The sequence below is a fragment of the Netta rufina genome (assembly GCF_964035555.1).
Source record: "Netta rufina genome assembly, chromosome: 20".
NCBI lineage: Eukaryota > Metazoa > Chordata > Aves > Anseriformes > Anatidae > Netta > Netta rufina.
In genome coordinates this window covers 10,504,390-10,522,544 of record NC_140144.1, presented here as the reverse complement: position 1 = coordinate 10,522,544, position 18,155 = coordinate 10,504,390, and the positions used below count along the sequence as shown (strand labels likewise).

Genomic DNA, 18,155 nt, shown 5'->3' with positions numbered 1-18,155 from the left:
TTCTGCCTGCCTGTCCTTATTGACTCCCCCGGCAGCGGGCAGCTGAGCTCTCCCTGTCCCTGGGGCCGAGGCTCTGGAGGTTTGTTCACTGCCGGCTTTGAGCTGCTTCCTCAGAGGATGTTTGCTCTGGGGCTGGGGCTGGCGTGCGTGGGATGGCTGCATGAGGAACAGGGAGGGAAGGAGATCAGCTGTCTGGTGTTCTTAGCATGCTGGAGGCCTTGGGAAAGTTGTGCTCCAGCTGCATGTCCCGTGTGGAAAGGAGGATGATGACATTCAGCTACCGCAGAGAGGCTGGGGGCTGAGCGTGAAGGGCTTGGAAAACCACAAGTGAAAGATGCTTGACGGGAGTGAAGGCTGGAGATTAATAATGATCTCCATGGCTGCCTCAGCCTCCTCCGAGCAGAAGCTGTGCTGCTGGCGGGGCTGTGATGGGGAAGGAGCTGCCTGGCACCACCAGCAGCCTGCAGCTTGCTCACTGACACAGCTGAACTCGGCACAAACCTGTACCGTGCAATTACCGGAGCATTATTAATGCTGATGAGTCTTGGGCTAAAACGCCTCTCCAGATTGAAAAAGCTCAAGCAAAGAGCTTTGGAATCCCCAGCCTGCCAGCCCCGCGTTCCCCTCCTTGCTCTGGCTGCTGATTTGCAATGCAGAGGCTCGCTCCTCCCAGCCCTGCCCTTCCTCTGAGCGGGGCTGGAAGCTGCTGGGAGCGGCTGCAGCCAGATGCTGGGAGCCTCAATGCTGAAAGCTGGCAGGAGCACGGAGCTGCTCTGGGTATTTTCGGCTGAGTCTTTAGCTTTGCTCTGATGAAGCCGTAACAGAGACGGCTGAAGAGGTTTTATTCATATCAAGGTGTTACCGACTAATCCCTCTTTGGAGCGGTTGCTGAGATGCCCTGCGCTGCTTCCTGGGAATTCTCCCCCTCACCTGTCTCAGCCTTCACAGCCACTAAGGTTGAACTCGGAGGCAGGAGAGCTCCCCAGCCTGGTTTGGGACCAGGGAGGAGGTGCTGGGAGCAGAGATGGGGCTGGGGGAGCTGGGAATGGCTGGCCTGGTGTGGGCACAGAGCAAGACTCAGCCCCTGGGCTCGCTGCAGGGCCCGGCAGCAGCAGCTCCAGTGTGAGGACAAAAGGCTCAAACCTCCCCAAAACCCCACTGCCAGTGCCCAGGTGTGTCAGGGGGAGGGGTCGGGCACTGGCACTCAGCACCCTGGGGTGGGTGGAAGCCAGCAGGGCCCGGTGACCCCCCTGGGCCAGAGCTGCTGCTGTGCACGGGGACAGCCATGGGTGCCCACCACATCTTGGCTTGTCCTGATGCAGCCAGCTTGTCTCCCCCGTCTCTCATAGGAGCTAATTACAGTGATGCTAACGAGGCAGAGGTGCTCATGGTACCCAGGGTTTTAATGACTCCTCCAGGTTTTCTGACACTCCTACTGGGAAGCAAAGGGGGGGAGGGCTTTGGGAGGAGAGGGCTGGTGGGGAGGGGCTGTAGGCACCCTGAGTGCTGCCGGGCAGCCCCAGTCCTGCCCTGTGCCGCGGAGCCAGAGACTGGGAATGACTGAGTAGAGGTGCTGGAGAGCTTGTATAAAATATCTAAATAAATCTTTAATATTTCTAATTGCAAATGTACATAAATTGCACGGCCACATCATTTCTTTGAACACCAACAACTTTCTCTGTACATTATTACATAGTTTAAAAGGAGCTGAAGGAGATTCAGCAAACACTTCCACTTTGCATTTTTTTTGTTTTTAAACATACTTACAAAAAAAATTTTTTTTATAAGAGGATATAAAACATAGCGACTGCTTATCAGGAACAAGTATCAGCTTAAGCAGATATACAGAGAGAGGTATATCTTAAGACACAGTGATGTATGAGAAAGGAATATGTGGACATGGAGACTGCACTTCGGGGTACTGGCAGCTGATGCAGAACCACGTGGAATTTACAGCAGTGTCACAGCTCAGGTCATCGGTGAAGGTCAGTGCTCCAACATGACACCTTTTTCAAAGCAGGGTTATTTTTGAATGTCATGTAACACCCTCAATTGGATTTGGTTTGGATGCCTGTGAGCTGCATGTTGGCATGCTTCGGTCATCCCATCCCTCCCACCCCCCCTATATTTTCCACAAGGGAAAAGGAAAAGGCAACAGTTTTCTGTGCAGGGTTAGCCCAGGGCTTGGCTGCTTCTCAGGGCAGGGCAGGAACCGCGTGGCCAAGCTTTGTGGCTGAGCAGTCTGCTCTGAAACTGCCCTGAAGAGTCAGGGACCTGCTCGGAGGGGCAGTGCCCCTGCCTGGGCCAGGGATGGAGCCTCCCAGTGCTGTGAGCCCCCCGTACGCTGCCCCACGTCAGGGCCGGGGCGCTGTGCAGTCCTGGATTGCTTTGACTGCAAACCTCTAGGTTGAGCACTACAGCTGCTGTGGGGGGAAGGATGGGGTGCTGCACAAGAAACCTCACGCTCGCCCCGAGGGCAGTGTCACGGTTGTGCCCTTTGTGCTGGCTGCTTCATGCTCAAGGCAAGGCCACAGCAACCTTGGGGGCACAGTGAGAAAGGAGAGAACCTGGGGGCTCTCCTGGCAGACTACAGCAGTGAATCTTCCACTTCTGGCACTAAAAATCCTTTCCTTGTTGATCACGGATCAGACTTTATGTTTTCTGTTACATGGTATGGACTTAAGTAACAGGAAAAGCCTCTAGACTACTTGCCCATTTCTTTCCTAGCAGTGCCTGCAGTACCTCACTCGGGTGCACCGCGTCCCTTCTCCCTTCAGCCTCCCCGTAGCAGCACAACCCCAGCGGGCTGCCTGCCAGGCCGGAGGGTCAGCGCGTTCTCACAGTGCAATCAGTGCTTTACAGCTGCAAAAGCAGAAAACAAACCCAACCAGACTCGAATGACAATGCAGTGACAAGGGGCTCTTTGGATGGCAGCAGGCTTTGTGAAAGGGGCTGGTGACTACACTGTAGTGTTAATTGGCGTGGGGAAGGACTGAGGTCCCTCCAGGTGGTTGGCACTGAACTTGAGCCATAAACCCTGTCTAAAAAGATGGTACCTGGAGTCTGCAGAGACGCTGGGGTATTGTTCAGTCCTTTTCATCCCTGTTTACATAAAATTTTTCTCACTTTTTTTCAGCAGTGTTCACTACAGTTTAACAAAACCCCAAATCATAACTCTTAAAACAGAATCCCTGAGGTGGGCCAACCCCAAATCTGGATCCCTGACTTTTCTCCCTTCCCTCTCCCTCAGATGCCCAAGGGGAAGAGGTGGAGTCATGACCTGTGGCTGGATCCAAATTTGCTAGCTCGAGTCCACCTCACCTAAACAGCATTGATACAGCCAAATCCTGACCAAATAAGCAGCACCAGAAGTAAATTACTATATACAACCGTTAGTGAGATAGATACGTTACAGTAAACACTGAAAACATTTACAAAAAAATATTAAGACTTGTATTAAGATAAAAATCTGAGTGTGTTTTAGTGTTGTTTACACTTTGACAAGTTTGCACTAGAACAGCTTCTTATTGTAGAAAGCGCAAGAATGGAAAAGGAGACGGAGCCGCTCACAAAGCACTGCGCGTGGTGGTTGCTTTACTCCGCTGTCATCGCCTCGGCATCGCTGCGCCAGCTCCCAGGGCTGAGGCCGCAGCCGGGTGCCCTGCCCGCTGCGCTGCCCGCTCGCGTCGCTGGCTCCCGCTCACACACACGTGCACGCACACACACACACAGAAATGTACAGTTTATAAATAACAGAAACACAAACTGAAGTAACAGATCTGAGCTGAGCCTGGATCTTAAACCCTATCCCCAGCGTTTCGCGGGGGAGTGTGGTGGTTAGGTCCAGTTGTTGACACTTGCAGGGGAAGGCGACACAGGGCTGAGGGGCGGGGGGCTCTCCACTGTAACGAGACCACTTCCTGATTTGAGTTTTGTTTCACACTGGCTCAGGAAACTAAGCAACAACTCCAGAAGGTATTGGCACTGGAACTTTTAAGTTGTGTTTTATAATAACTCACTGTGGAAGGACTTAAGTGTGCCTGCTACTTCAGCAGAACAATGTGTTCAGTAATTTGCAACTTTGAGGTTAACCAGGAGTTTCTGACAGATCCTGGGGAAAAAAAAAATAAAAGAAAAAAAGGGGGGAGGGAGAAGGTTCTAAAAGCCTTGGCTTGTGGTTGAGCAGAAGATTAAGCTGCACTTTGCTTAGCTTCAGTGCTAAACAACTGTGTTGTGGGTGGTTCTTTTTTCCAGCTCTTACGGAGAGCACTGACTGCATCCCAACATTACTTCCACGTACGAATGGGAACGCTGCTGGTGGGGCGCCCGCCCCATGCTCTGGGAGCGTTTCCATTCCTCTACGTTACTTGGCTCTTGAAAAACTTCGTCTCTCCCAACACCGGTATGTTGGAGCTCAAAAACAAATAGCTCTAAAAATACATCTCAGGGCAACAGCAGTTTAGAATAGTCTTTTTGCAGGGTTCTTACAGTGTGTATGAGACAATGGCAGCTGGTAAGTGTACGTACCGAACCGTTCCCAGTACCCCGTGTATTCCTAACCTGTCTGGGTCTTTCTCCAGTTGTAACCTCGTCAGTTTTGTGTGGGTCTTCAAAGCCATCTGTGCTATCCTCCACATTCAAAGGTGACTGTACTTGCCATAACTGCTTAGTGATTACTTTTCTCTGAGGAGCTCCTGTTGGGGTCTGCTGTGCGGCTGCACCACTCTGCAGGCGTTGGCTGGGCGCGGAGACCTCAGTGCAGAGCAACACGTCCGCTCCTCCAGGGACCAGAGCTGCAGCAGGTGCAGCCGCGCCGGGCTTGGCCCAGGGCTTCCAGGCAACAGAAAAACGCTTACAAAAAGAAAAAGCAGCTTTAATTTTGAAAACAATTGCGTGTGGAAGAGTGCTGTTAATGAGCCTTACGGCTGTGAGGTGGCATGGCAATGCAGAGCTTACTGGCAAACAGTGTCCTGCTCGGGCAGCCTGGGTACTGAGAGGTTGGAGACGGTACCTAAGCTGTGCAGAGCGCAGTGAGCGTCCTAGTCCCTTTGTCTGAACATTTACACATGGCAGGAGGAGCTAGGACAGGCGGTCAGCAGTGTTAAACTTTAGTGGGAGGAAAAGGCAGAGATGTCCTGTACACTGTACACTGTCATCCATATCTCAGAGAAAATCTCTGGGCTCGTGGTACGAGGGACCTGCTCTGAGACTGGGAGTCATGAAGGACTAACTTAAAAAAAACACAAAGCAACAAACACACCGTGGCGGCAGGTCAGCGGCACAATCCCCCGTTAAGGAGGTGACCCCTCCGCTGAGCGCAACGTGTCTGAATGTGCCGAATCTGCGTGTTTCAGCAGCAAGGAAAAGTCTAATCCTGGCTTATGCCTGCACAGTGCTCCTGACAAGGGGGCTCTCGGTGGTGGCTGCTGTTCCTGTTGGTTACTCCCTTATGACCATGTTTTACATTCTTCAAGCCGGTTAATTTCCATGCAGTGCTCATTCCCAATTTAAAGAGGACAGTATTCCAGAAAATGGGCTCTTTTTTTTTCTAATGCATACTGTGAAAGAAAAGAAATACAATTACCGATCTTCATGGGTCTTCAGGGCTGCTCTTGTTTCTTTGCCTGTTTTTCTCCCCAGAAACAGTAAAAATCTCCGCACAGAGCATTACATCCCCGTAACGAACCCTTCGTCAAGCGAGACGCTGGCCGTGTCACAAAGCCCGTCACTCCCCCTGTGCCACCACGGGCACCACCGAAGCCAGACCCTGCACCTTGTTCACAGCTTGGGGACAAAGCTCAGGCAACTTTTACTTTGTTCTGTGGTTAGGTGTGTGGCGGGGAACGCAGCGCCCTGAACTATTGCTTTACCAAAACCTTCCCCATTAGCTGAGCGAGCAGCAGCTGGCGAGGGGACCCAGGGAGCCCATCGCCAGTACCAGCTCCTGCCTCCACCTGCATGCAGAGCCTCGGGCTGGCTCCGCTCCCTGGGCTTGCGTGGTGGCCCCGCAGCCCCAGCAGCGCCGCTGGACCCTTCTCCACCGCAGTGCCCCATGCAACACCCCTCTGGTACCGCACTGCGCCGAGGGAGCCCTGACCGTTCTTCTGGACTGTGCCCCCCGTGTGGGTGGAGTTAATTAAACATTAATTTGCTGTGTAAATGCCCTGCGGACAGCTACGTGCTGTAAAAGCCAGTGGCCTCACAGAGCCACGTAAGAAAGGCTGGCCGGGCGCGGGGTTTGCTCTGGGGACAAGGCTGTGCTCCAGGGGGAGTCACAGGAGCGGGGCGGGCTCTCCTGCCGCCCCCAGGCAGCTGCAGCCAGCTGCACGCTCTACCTGCACTGAGGGGGCCGCTGCCTGCTGCAGGCTCTGCCCAGCTCCCTTTATTTCGCTTCCTGCAATGACAAGGACGTTATTCCTTGCTGGGAGGGGTGAGGCATATCCTTTGGGCAGTTTGGAAGGAAAAGGTTACTTCTGTTTAAACATTAAACACTGATTTAAATCCAACAGTGACAGCGATTCTCAAATATATCTTATTTCCTTATGCCACTCATCTCACACTCGATCTTTCCGTCCCCTCAATGTGCTGGCATTAGCATCTCCCACAAAGGCTCAGTCAAGCGCGCCGTCCGCAGTAAGGAGCTGGTTTCTCTGGGGGAGAGAGCAGCCGTTCTTTGAAGCCGCGGCTCACACCTGCTGCTGCACGGTCTCTCTGGCCAGGCCTCCTCTCCTGCGGCAGCGCCCTCCACGGGTTAACAATTACTGCTGTTTCTGAATTCTCCATTCTCTGTAATCTGCAATTTAGTTGGGTTTGTGGGGGAGATCCCATTACGTGTCTGCATGCTGTACCTCTCTTTCAGCTGAGTAAGGGCACTCATTAGCCGTGCGTTGGCAGCATCCAAGGAAGCAATGCGTTTCTCCTGCGAAGGAACAGCAGAGGGGAGCGGTCAGTGCGCAGGAGCCCAGAGGCAGCCAGGACCTGGCCCCTTCTCCTCTGGCAGTCTCACAGAGGCTGTGACACACCAGGCTTTTAAACAAATGGAAGCTGAGCTAAATTAATTTTATCATCCCATGTAATAATTGGTCCTGAACGAAACGGAGATAAAGATTTTTTTCCCTAATTTTTCAGTGATACAGAAATTAATTGCATTGTTTGCTCTAACTGCAGCTGCTATGAAGATGATAAGACTCATGTTCTAAAATCTAGTTCTCTCCCAAGATGGTTATTCCTGCCAGTGTTTAATTGATTTTGTTAGTGTAAATAAATGGTTTAAATGACTCGTGGCCTCCCGGGATGGCTGTGATGGCAATTTCCTTATTCTTACTGATTACACTAAGAAGTCCTGTCCAGTATTGTGGGGACGGGAGCCGGAGCTGTGGCATTGCAGCCTGGTCCAGCTGTGCCTGCCCTGCGCCTTCCCTCTGCCTGCTGCGAGTGGGGGGATAAGAAACGACTCAGAGGGGCTCAGGTTTGCCTGTGCATCAGCCTGCTGGACACTGCACAGCCTGAGATGACGGAAAGCTGAACAAAGCAGGCTGCACAGGCACGGCGGGAGCCTCTCAGGTACCCCATGGAGGCAGCAGGTGGCTGCAGCCTGCCCCGCGCACGCCTCCCACCTGCCCCGTGTCCCCCGGGCTTTGCTCGAGTGCAGGAGGGACGGTGCTGATTTACTAGTTGTGAGGCAATTACAGGAAAACAGTGATTCTTCTTACAGAGTTACGACTGTCTCATCTCCTTTTTAATTAGCTAGACAGTAAATTAGTCATGAGCGGTGACTCACAAGTGATTAATACGGTCATTAGGAGAAAGCCTACAATTTACCAGCACCTAGCCACAACCTAAAGGAAGGCCTGGCTGCTGAGGAGATGCTGATCTCTGTCCAGACAAATTAAGAGATTATGGGCTGTATTTTCAGATCGTTCTTTCCGAGCAGAGTATTTTATTCCCACTGCCTGATGCTGTTCTGATCTGTAACACTAGCTGAGCTTCGTAACCTTGCAAACCACAACCCGAATGCTGAACGGTGTTGGCTTTGCTCTGGCCAGCCAGCACTTGCCTTGCCAGCCAGGTCCTGCAAGCGTTACTGAACTCTGCAGGCTCTGAACCCACCCAACTGATCTCACCGGGCTGAGCACCATCCAGGCTGATGTTTAGCACTGAAACAAACACTGCTTGCTAGGGGAGGAAGGAGGCTCCCTGCCTCTGCCTTACTGGCTGGAATAAGGCAGGCTCCCAGCACTGAGGCCTTTAAATGATGTTCCTGTGAGGTTACATGTGGCCTGCTGAGGTCTGTCCCCCCTCGTCCCTGACTGTAGCTCCGTGCTGACTCACCCCGTGCACATCGTCTTGCCACACTTGACCTGGCACTGCTGCCTGTTGGCAGACTCGCCCCCGAGAAGCGCTGCAGCTCTCGGCAGCAGGGACTCACCTGTGCATCAATTATCTTCTGCTTGGAGTCCACGGCAGCCTGCATTTCTGCATGGTCCTTCTTTAACTCCTCCTCAACTGACATCAGCCTGGTAGCCAAACAGACAAGAAAAGAAAGCCACGTTTTCAAGCTGCAGAGTGCATAGCCCCTGTTTGTACAGTGGGGTGTACTGCTCAAGGAGCCCAGCTGGGAGCTTTGGGCACGGCTGGGCGCCCCGGAGCACCTCTCTTCATCTCCTCATTCAGACAATTTCATTCCCAGCTCTTGCACAGCTTGACAGTGACCCAGGCCACTGCTCTACTGCTAAGGCAAGATTGTGCTGATCACCGCCTGGCTGGATCAAGCTACTCTGAAAAGTAATGGCCTTCTGTAGCACGCAGAGTGTCAGGAATACATTAATTACTCTTGTTGGGCTCTGCCACACTGAGCTGCCCAGACACAAGCCTTACACCCACCCACATCAGCCACCCACGGTGGTAGAGAGCACAGCCTCATTTAGTCCTCGGCACCAAGGAGCCAAAGGGGTGCTGTACATCTCTGCAGCACGCAGGAGGCTGTATGAAATGCCTGAAGGACAATCTGCAGATGGGACAGGCCTCATGTAGCAGCCCCCACCATCCATACGAGGGCAAGTTCCCTCATCTGAAACTGATGAAGCTGAGGCACACACAGATGCTCCCAGGACCTGCAGCTGCACATTAGAATGTAAAGCAAGACACACACAGACACACGCATGCACGCACGCACGCAGTTGTTGCCACTGCCTCTTCTTGCACAAAAACCAATAGTTCAAGCCCAGTCTTTTTTCTGGTGATTAATTTTGTCTAGACACCTCTACAGCAGGCTGCCCAAAAGCTTAAGTGATTAAGGCCAGTGAAGGAAGACCCATTTAGGAGGGCCGATTAAAAGCACCGAATTGGCTTGCCTCAGGTAAAGAAGCAGCCAGCGGGCCTGACCAGCCCGTGTACCAGGGAAATGTAACCACCACATCAGTCTGGGTGGGAGAAAGGGGTTTATCGCTAGGAGCAATGTGAGGGAAATGAGATCTTCACTGAATGTCAGGAAAGGCTCATTTTGAGCATCAGATCAATTGCTCGTACGAAAAGGAGAGCGAGCCTGCCAGATCCTCTGCGAGCCAGGGAGGCCTGCCAGCCCTTGCCTCCTGAACTTTTGCCTTTGTGAATCAGGGAAATGGGGGCAAATCCTCTGTGAGGTGACATTGATGGGGGAACCCAAAGAGTCAGGGCTTGAAACTCCCCCAGGGGCAGCGTGTAAATGGTGGCAAACCCACAAGGGAAAGCTGCCTGCTCTCCCCAGGAACCTGATCCCCCCCGAGCAGGGGTCAGCTCTAATGCCACCCTGGCTGCCTGCCTTCCTCCCAGCTGCCCCGTACCTGCTGATGATGCCCTTCATCTGGATCTCCTTATCCTCCTGCTGCCTCCGGAGCCGTTCCTCGCTCTCCTCCAGCCTGGCCTGGTACTCCAGCATCAGCTTCTGCGTCGTCTCCTCCTGGCATTTGAAGCGCGTCTCATACTCCTCCAGCTTCTTGTTGGAGATGCGAAGCTTGTCCTGCAGCACCACTAGGTCCTGCTGGTACTACAGCACGCAAGGACAGACACAGGAGGAGAAAACACATGTAGCACGTTACCTAGTAGGGCTTTGCCCTTGCCAGGGTTTCCCCATAGCCCGATCACGCCCCTGTCCTCGCATCAGACTAGCTGCAAACCCGTGTCAGATAACCCCGCGAGCCGACACCTCCTCTTCCGTCTTCTCCGTGCTGCGCTAGGAGCGGCGCTGCGTTCCGCGGGGCTGGCACATCACTGGCAGGTTCAGAGAAGGGGTTGTTAGCAGAGATCAGCATTTCACATGGGGAATGCAGGTTAGAGCGACTGAATGGCAAATGCAGCTGGCAGCTCCCTTACACTAACAGCGTGGGGCTGAACACAGGCAGGAAAAGCTGAATTGGTGGGATTTTGGGTTTACGCGTGAGCTCTTCAGCCTACACCAATAACTGTGTGTGCTCTGGAGCTGCCGAAAGCCAAGCAGGAGCTGTTAGGATGCACGGCCTCCTGCCAGGCAGCGGGCACGCGTCGTGAGCCGGGGCAGCGAGCAGTACTGGGGCTGCACCCTGCAGGCTAAGCAAGGCGGGCAGGTGGCAAGCCCAGGCTCAATCCCAGAAGAGCTGCTGCGTGAAGCCAGGACCCCACAGACTACAGCTTGCACAGCTGAAGCTAAAAATCAGCAGTAGAAGAACCACGTAAAGCAATTACAAAACCGGAGAGCTGCCTAACCCAGGGCTGGGTGTGGCTACTGCAGAAGCACAGCATTCAGTACAACGTGCTTTGGTAAAGGAAAGTGCAGTGTGAAGCTCCAGAACGAGACTTTAATTTCAAAGTTAGCCTTGAAATATTTGTGTTTGTTGTTGTTTTTTTTTCAATTTAAACTGCAATAACCTTAGAATAATTAACATGCAGCTGAGAATTTGGCTGTTTTAGAGTCAGAAATGGGAAAAAATTCATCTCTGTGATGAAATCTGTTACAAGGCCACAGGTGTCATACACCAACTGACAGAAATGCGCTTCGTTGTGCATTGCCTTGGTGAGCTGCAAACGTGGCCGTCTCCTTGGCCAGCTCCCAGGTAAGCATTCAAATTATGGACTTTGTTGTGTCCCAGTTTTGAGAGCCCTGCTGTGGGGTTTTACTAAAAGGCCAGCTCTTTGTGAGAGGGCCCCAGCTCGCACAAGTCCCCACGGCTCTCCTACAATCAGCTCTGCTGACTGGTGGCAGAATAACCCTAACGCCTCCGGGCTGAACCTTTACGGTGTTGAGGGTTTTCCTGAACGGCCGCAGTATTTGTGCCATGGCAGGCAGATTGGGAACAGCCTCCAAGTGGGAACAGCCTGGGCAGACAGGCCCAACATCTCACTGTGTTTTTCCTTTAGCAAAGCGTTCACTGAGGCACTGAAACGAGACAGTTTGCACATGGAACCGGCGTGATGGAAACACGGACGCCCGTAGAGCTGCACAGAAGCACTGAAGTCAGACAGAAGGGAGTTGCTCAAAGAGGAAAGATTAAATACCTACCCTAGCCTTAAAATAGGAGCCGCATAAATGAGCTCAAATGATAGCAGGAGAGGCCTCAGAGCCCGCAGGAGTCGCTCCTGTCTCTAGCACACTTGGCTCATTCTCGGTTACCATTGGAGGCTTACAGCAATGGGGAGAGAGGTTATGCTAATGACGGTCCTTAATGCCAGTGACGGGGGCGTGACAGCAAAGTAACAGAAGATGCTGCATGGGAATGAGACGCCAGGCTCAGGGCACCACCAGCGTGAGGGCAGGGACCGGTGTGCTGCAGTACTGCCTGAATCTGTAACCCCAACAGCATCCACCTGCAGCGGGTGCTGGTGTCCCCTGCCTGGCACGTCCCGCACTGACCCTTGTGAAGCCCTCCAGTGACCCAGCACAGCAGTGACACTGGCACAGAGAGCTCGTCTGGGAACACCCTCGCTGTCACTGGCTGTCTGCTGGTGTCCCTGCTCGGGCCTCTGCCTCTGCATACACAATCTAACCACAGAACTTCTATGTCAGATGCTGCCTGCTCAGTACGTGGCTGTGTACTTACAGGAACAGCCAAGGAGGAGAAAGGCAGTAAAAAATGGGTTGAGCTCTCACAAACAATAGCCCCACTTTTCCTGAGGAGGCTGGGAGCCTTCGCCTTCCACCTCACAGTCCCTACCATAGGGTCTAAAGTCCCTGCCTTTGACCTTTCACTTGAATTTAACAGGTGAGAGTCCAACAACGATACAACACAACAGGCAAGGGCTGCTGTTACAAGAAAACAGAAACGTGTCTGTGCTGGAGAAACAGGAAACATGTTTGGGGAGGGACACGTCAGGAGTTGTGTGTGACCTGGTGCTAACAGGTGCCTGGTGTGAGGAGCGTGACGCACGGTCAGGGGACACCCCACGAGCTAACCGTGCCCAGCTGCAGGTGTCCTGGCAGTGCCAGGCTGCTGAGAAAGCATCTCACAGAAGCACCAGTCAAAGATTGCTCAGCTCTTGACTGCTGCATCCTTGACACAGCCTCGGAGCAGCGTCACTGCACCCATGGTGTCACACCACGCCCCGGTGCTGTAGCTGAGACCAGAATCTGGGCTTAATTTTAGGTCTCTGCAGCTTTTTAACATGGAAGCTGCTTCTTGCTACACGTCCCTGTTGTCAGGCAGAAGGCTGCCTGCACTCTCCTCTCCAATCTCTTTTATAGGTGAGCTGAAACTGGTTTTTAAGCTTTCTTTCCTGCAGCCAGGGGGAAGTAAGAGGCACCAGCTGGCTCCAGATGATGTCGCAGAGCAGCACCAGCACTCGGTTCCTGGCTCCTGCTTTTCTCACTAGCTCTCATCAGAGGACAGTTCGAGTCAGTGTGTGAAAACCTCCCAGACCTTCCCCAGCAGTGCCCTGTGACACTGAGCAGCAGGGCGCAGAGCCTGACACCCCTCTCTCCTGGGCAGGGAGGTGCCAGACAGCCCACCTTGCCCCTGGGCTGCTCAGATGAACGACATTCAAGGAAATCCTCTCTCTATTTAGAAACTTGATTCAATCCAATCAGGTTTTACCTTTTCTGCTTGGCTGAGCTCGTCCTTATTCCTGAGCTTATCCCTGTGCTTGGAATCTGGGTCAATGCTTTCATCTTCTAAAAACTGCATGTTCATATTCAAAAGCCAAGCAGCAGTGCGGTCCAGGGCATTGGGGTTCACAGGAGAAGGGGCCTACAATGAAACATACAACCATAACAAAAGAAAAACCTGTAACAGAAATGGTCATGAAGCTAGAGAGAGAATTTCCTTCCAAGCAAGCCCTCTCCCGTGCTGCTCAAACAGCAGTGAGCAAGTCTGAGCTACCGGAACAGCCGGGAGGAGGCACAGGAACAACTCCTGTTGTGCACCTCACATTATTTTAATAAATTGGCCTTTGCCAGGCCGAATTCTTCCCTTTGCCATCCCCAGAGAACACAGAGGTGTGCTGCAGAGGGAGCCCGCTGCAAAGAACAGGCCCAGGTTTCTGGAGCAGGTTGTTTCTGCTGGCAGATGGGAAGGCTGAGCACTGGGAAGGCTTCGTACGGATAAACCCAGCAAAATGAATGCTCCTCCTGGTCATGCTGACGCCTTCTTGGAAAATACAGGGTTCTTCTAGGATGAGCTTCTCCACGGGTGAGGTCCAACTCCTTGACAGCTCAGCAGCTCCCGGGGGTGCTCAGGTAGCTGTGGGTGCCCACGGAGCAGGGCTGCTCTCCTGCCAGGCAGCCAGAGCCACAGCTGTGGCTTTTCAGTCCTGGCCTGGGCAGGGACCACAAGCTCCGACTGAACGGCATTGCCTGAAGAGTTTCCAACCACATCAGGAACTTGAGGAAGTGAAGCTCCAGCCATTTCCCCTCCGTCCTGGCTCATTATAAACAGCAGTAATTAGTTTCTTGGAGGAACACAAGGGATCTGGATGACCTGGTCAAGGGAATTCAAGCTAACAAGGCAGAAATGCAGGCGACTTTCTCATCCATGCAGACCTCTGGACAGGGGAGGAACCCGGTGGCTGGCAGGCAGCAGACCAGGAGGTTCTGCAGGAGTGGGGCTGCTTGGTTGTCCCACTGGCTCTGGGAGCTTTCCCAAGCCATCTTTCAGCCTGGTCTTCATTTCCACAGTCCTAAATCAGAAGTTTCAGCCTCTGCTCATGGCACACTTGCTGTAAATCCTGCCCTGGCTCGTGGCTTTCTGCTTCTTCTTAGACCTCCATCTCGGAGGCTGCTCACTGTCTGGCTCGGAGGAGCACTGGCCACCCAGCAACTTCAAGGCTCTTGCTCCAAGGCTCTCAGTCAGCAGAGCTCAGCCCAGCTGTGCACAGGTCCTTCTGCCTCTTTCTTCCTTCTCCAAAGAGGTGAAAAAGAGCACCTGATCCGGCCTGGCACAGCTCCAAAGGCAGATCAGCAAACGGCCTCACAAAGGCAGGGGAAGCACTGCTGCCTGGCAGGAGCGGGGCTTGGGGAATTCTACGGGAATGGCCAGGGCACGGGACTCCTCTGGTCTCAAAGGGACTTTAATACCAGCAGCGATGAGCGAGCAGTTTCACCGTGATTCACAGACACTGCTCAGGCACAAGTCAAATACACAGATTGGGCTGGGAGGGGCAGCTGGGGACCAGCTCTGGGAGGAAAGCTCTGCAGTCACCGACTGGCCGGGGTCCGAAGGTTTTGCTGTGCTCCTCGTCTCAAAGAAACTCTGCTACCGACCAGGCTGCTGCCTGCAGAGCTCTGTGTCCCCTGCACCTAACGAGGATCGATCCCCATTATACAAATGTGGCTACATGGCCAGCTTGCTAATGTCAGCGCTTATGAATCAATACAGCATGCACAGAACAGCTCCAGATCGGGCTGATAAAACAGCCTTTAATGGGCAGCACTGACACAAGGCCTCCTCAGCTGCCTTGTAAGGCAGAGGTACTTACAGCAGCTCTGCTGCTCCTCCAACGCTGTGCTGCTGGAAAGGAGCCTGGGCTGCGCTGCAATGAGCTCGTGCCAGTTGTCCGCACTCTCTGGGTTTTGTGTTACTTCTAAAACTCTTCCTTTGGGCACTGAGAGGCCCTACTGTGTTAATTTTCTACAGGGCTGTATCTGAAATGTAAAATGACTGAAGGAGCACTAGCCAAACGATTTATCCATGCCAGGAAACCGGAGGGCCCTGGGTCTGTGACGTACTGCTTTGTGTTAGCACCGTGACCAGTCCCATTCCTTTCTGTGCAGACCAGCACGAGCTCTGGGACCCGAAGCACTGTCGAGCTCTGCACAGCTGCAGCTTCACTCTTGATGGGGAGCACGCTCCTTCCTTACCACTCTCGCCTCCCCTGTTGCGCTCCCGGGAGGGTCTAACAGAGAAATGAGTGTCCAGGGACACCAAGGCTTTGGTGGGGCAGGAGCAGCAGCACAGGGAGTTGTAGATAAATGAGAAGATTGGCGCCTAGTCCAAGTCTGTGAGATGGGGCTGGGTTGACTATGGCATGGGATGAGAGCCTGCGCATGGAGAGGCAAAGCGGTGACGAGATGGTAGCGCAGGACAGGGGCAGGGCTGCCATCGCCCTCGTGTCTCTGCCACCTCATGGCAGTCGCACCCCAACGTGGCCAGAACGACGTCCCCTCTCACCGCAGCGATCCCCAACAGCCCATTTCTTCTCCAGGTCCGTGGCCTGACCCCTGCCTGGCCCCACCAACCCCCGAAGCCATCGCAGCCCCCCCGAACTCACCTGTTTGTGCATCGTGCGCTGCTTCATCTCGGGGCTGTCGCCCTTGGAGGAGGAGGACTGCTGCCGCAGGCGGGCCCCGCTGCCGGGCCAGTCGGGCGAGGAGGACATCATGCTGCCGCTGGAGGGGCGCTGGTACTGGACCGTGTTCAGCAGGGAGGGCGGCGTCCTGCCCCGGGTGACGGGTGGGGGCGGCGGGGGCGGCTGGTCTATCCGCCTCTGCGGCCCCGCGCTGTTCTGGCGCGGCATGGTGGGCTGGCCGCCCTTCTCCGTCAGCGAGAGCTGCCGCCGGGCCAGCTCCCCCGTCCGACGCGCGAAGTCCTCGCTGGCGGCGGGGCCGGCGAAGCCGTGCTTGTTGGCCGTCAGCTCCTCGCTGTTGCTGTGGGAGCTGAGCGAGCTGTGGCACTCGGAGCCGGAGTCGCCCAGGCCGCGAGGGGAGAGCGGCAGCCCCGCCGCCATCTGGTAGACGGGGTTCTGGAAGGAGAGCGGCGCCAGCAGCTGGGGCCGGCCGGGCGCGCTCTCACCGCTCGGCGTGGTGGGCGTCTGGCCCACCCGGCGCACGGTGGCCATGGCCGGCACGCCGCTCTGCTGAGTCCGTGCGCTCCACACGCCCTGCAACTGCCCGAGGGACGACTGACTGTCATTGAGCGAGTCGGCAGCGCCGGGCGCGTTGGCCCCGCTGTCCAAGAGCCGATTGTCCTGCAAGTCCACCATGGACAAACTCTTGCTGCCGTTAGACATCTGCACGTCGGGCTCATTGGCCTCTGAGTAACTGGAGCTTCGGGCAGGCGAGGGCTGGGCCCCAGCAGACCTTGTGACAAAAAACAAGTCCTTGTTTTCAGGGGTTGGAGATGGTAACCGGGTGAAATCTATCAGACTGCGGGGAGGTCAGTGCGTAAGGAAAAGGAGAGGAAAACAAAAAAAAAAAAAAGAAGAAAAAAAAAAAAAGAAGAGTTGTGAATGCTGCACCAGAGCAGGAAAACGTTATCACTCAGAAGAAATCAGCGTGGCACAGCCGTGGGCAGGGGACGCAGCCCAACCCCTGCAGGGCACGGGGCCAGGCCCAGCTCTGCCTGTGCATGGGGACGGTGCAGCAGGAGCAGGGGGACGGGGGAACCGAGGGGTTTGGGCACCCCTAGGGGGTGGGCAGAAGAGCAGGGGGTGCCTCATATGGAGGAGTGGGCTGTGCTCTGCGGGAGGCATTGACGGGCTCGCTCTTGGGCTCTGCCTTGCCAGCCGCAGCCCGCAGTGTGCTGGCAGCACGGGGCTGAGCTCTCAGCTGGCAGAACCCACCCCGCTCCTGTCCTCTGCTCTGTGCCTGGGCTCTGAGCTCCCGGGGGCTGGCCAGGACCTGTACAGCACTGGGGGGCTGATCCACACCAGGCTGCCGAGGGTCAGACAGAGCTGTTATAGCAGAGCTAAATCCTAGCGGCAGAAAGTTATCCACCCGCCGCTCCTGCCGTAACAGATACATCCAAGCAATATTGATTTCTTGCAGACAGAAAGAAAGAGCTTTGCAGTAGCTTAATGTGAATGTTCTGCGATCAAAGATGGTGCATTGTAAGCAAGTATTTGGGTGAGAGCATACTGGCAGAGATCTTCCATAGCATTAGATTTAAATAATTGTACCTCAGGCTGGGAATCATTAGAGATGAAAGCTCTGATTAAAGCAAGTCCAGCTCCATTGTTGCCTTTCATTCCTAATTAAACTGTTAAGTATTCTGTAGTTTCCACTTATTAACTATTTTGTTAGCAGTGTCTTTCAATTTATGTGGGCTCTACTTTTCCAAAAACAGAAACATTTTAAGTCTGCAACAGTCATCCTTCCCATGAATGAAATTTGTTACATAATTAGGCCTAAAAGTGTGTTTGGTGACTGTGTCTGTGAATCACTGCTCGTTAAAAACACCCAGTATTATAAAAACTGGACGGAGTGGATTGGAATTGATTGTGAGGCCTCTGCAGCTTGGCCACTGTTAGAGAAATGTCCGCATTTGGATCTCGGTGAATGCAGCACATTCCCTACATCTTACAGCGATGGGTAAGACCAATAAATCTTGCACATTCAGACAGCTAATGAACTCAGTGGTAGAACTCAGTGCTTTGAGGTCAGTATGAACAATCCCTCAAGCCCTCAAAGGATGAACATTTTGCTTCTGCAGCCAAGCGTCAAGAACTGAGCTCAGAACCGGTCAGCTTTCCATTTCCCAGACCACATTCACAGCTCTGGCTCATGACAGACCCGGGAGGGAGCCATGTGCTTGCCCTACTGCCCTCTGCTTTGTCTGGATTCAGAGCTGAACCACACCCGGTATCCATTTTGCAACAGAAAGCCTTGCCAATGGATCAGGTGAGTCCACACCACACCTTGTCCTGCCTGTCCCTGCAGGTGCTCAGGGTTTGGTAGTAGGTGAATGCTCAGAATTTCCTTTGTGGCCAGGCCACCT

The 18,155-nt window shown here is 53.9% G+C and overlaps 1 protein-coding gene across 7 annotated transcripts in view; it reads right to left on the bottom strand.

Annotated features, from left to right (window-relative positions):
- Window positions 1–2,157: 2,157 nt before the first annotated feature.
- DAB2IP (DAB2 interacting protein) overlaps window positions 2,158–18,155 on the bottom strand; it is a 123,954-nt gene continuing 107,956 nt past the window's right edge. For 2 of the 7 annotated variants that reach the window (XM_084299283.1, XM_084299282.1), the window contains 5 exons: window positions 15,712–16,585; window positions 13,041–13,193; window positions 9,822–10,024; window positions 8,429–8,516; window positions 2,158–6,919 (listed from right to left, as the gene is read on the bottom strand). In XM_084299283.1, the coding sequence (XP_084155409.1) occupies window positions 6,752–6,919; window positions 8,429–8,516; window positions 9,822–10,024; window positions 13,041–13,193; window positions 15,712–16,585 (1,486 nt within the window). In that variant the 3' untranslated portion in view covers window positions 2,158–6,751. The remainder of the gene's footprint in view (window positions 6,920–8,428; window positions 8,517–9,821; window positions 10,025–13,040; window positions 13,194–15,711; window positions 16,586–18,155) is intronic. The other 5 variants (XR_014619020.1, XR_014619021.1, XM_084299280.1 and 2 more) reach the window with 5 other exon arrangements.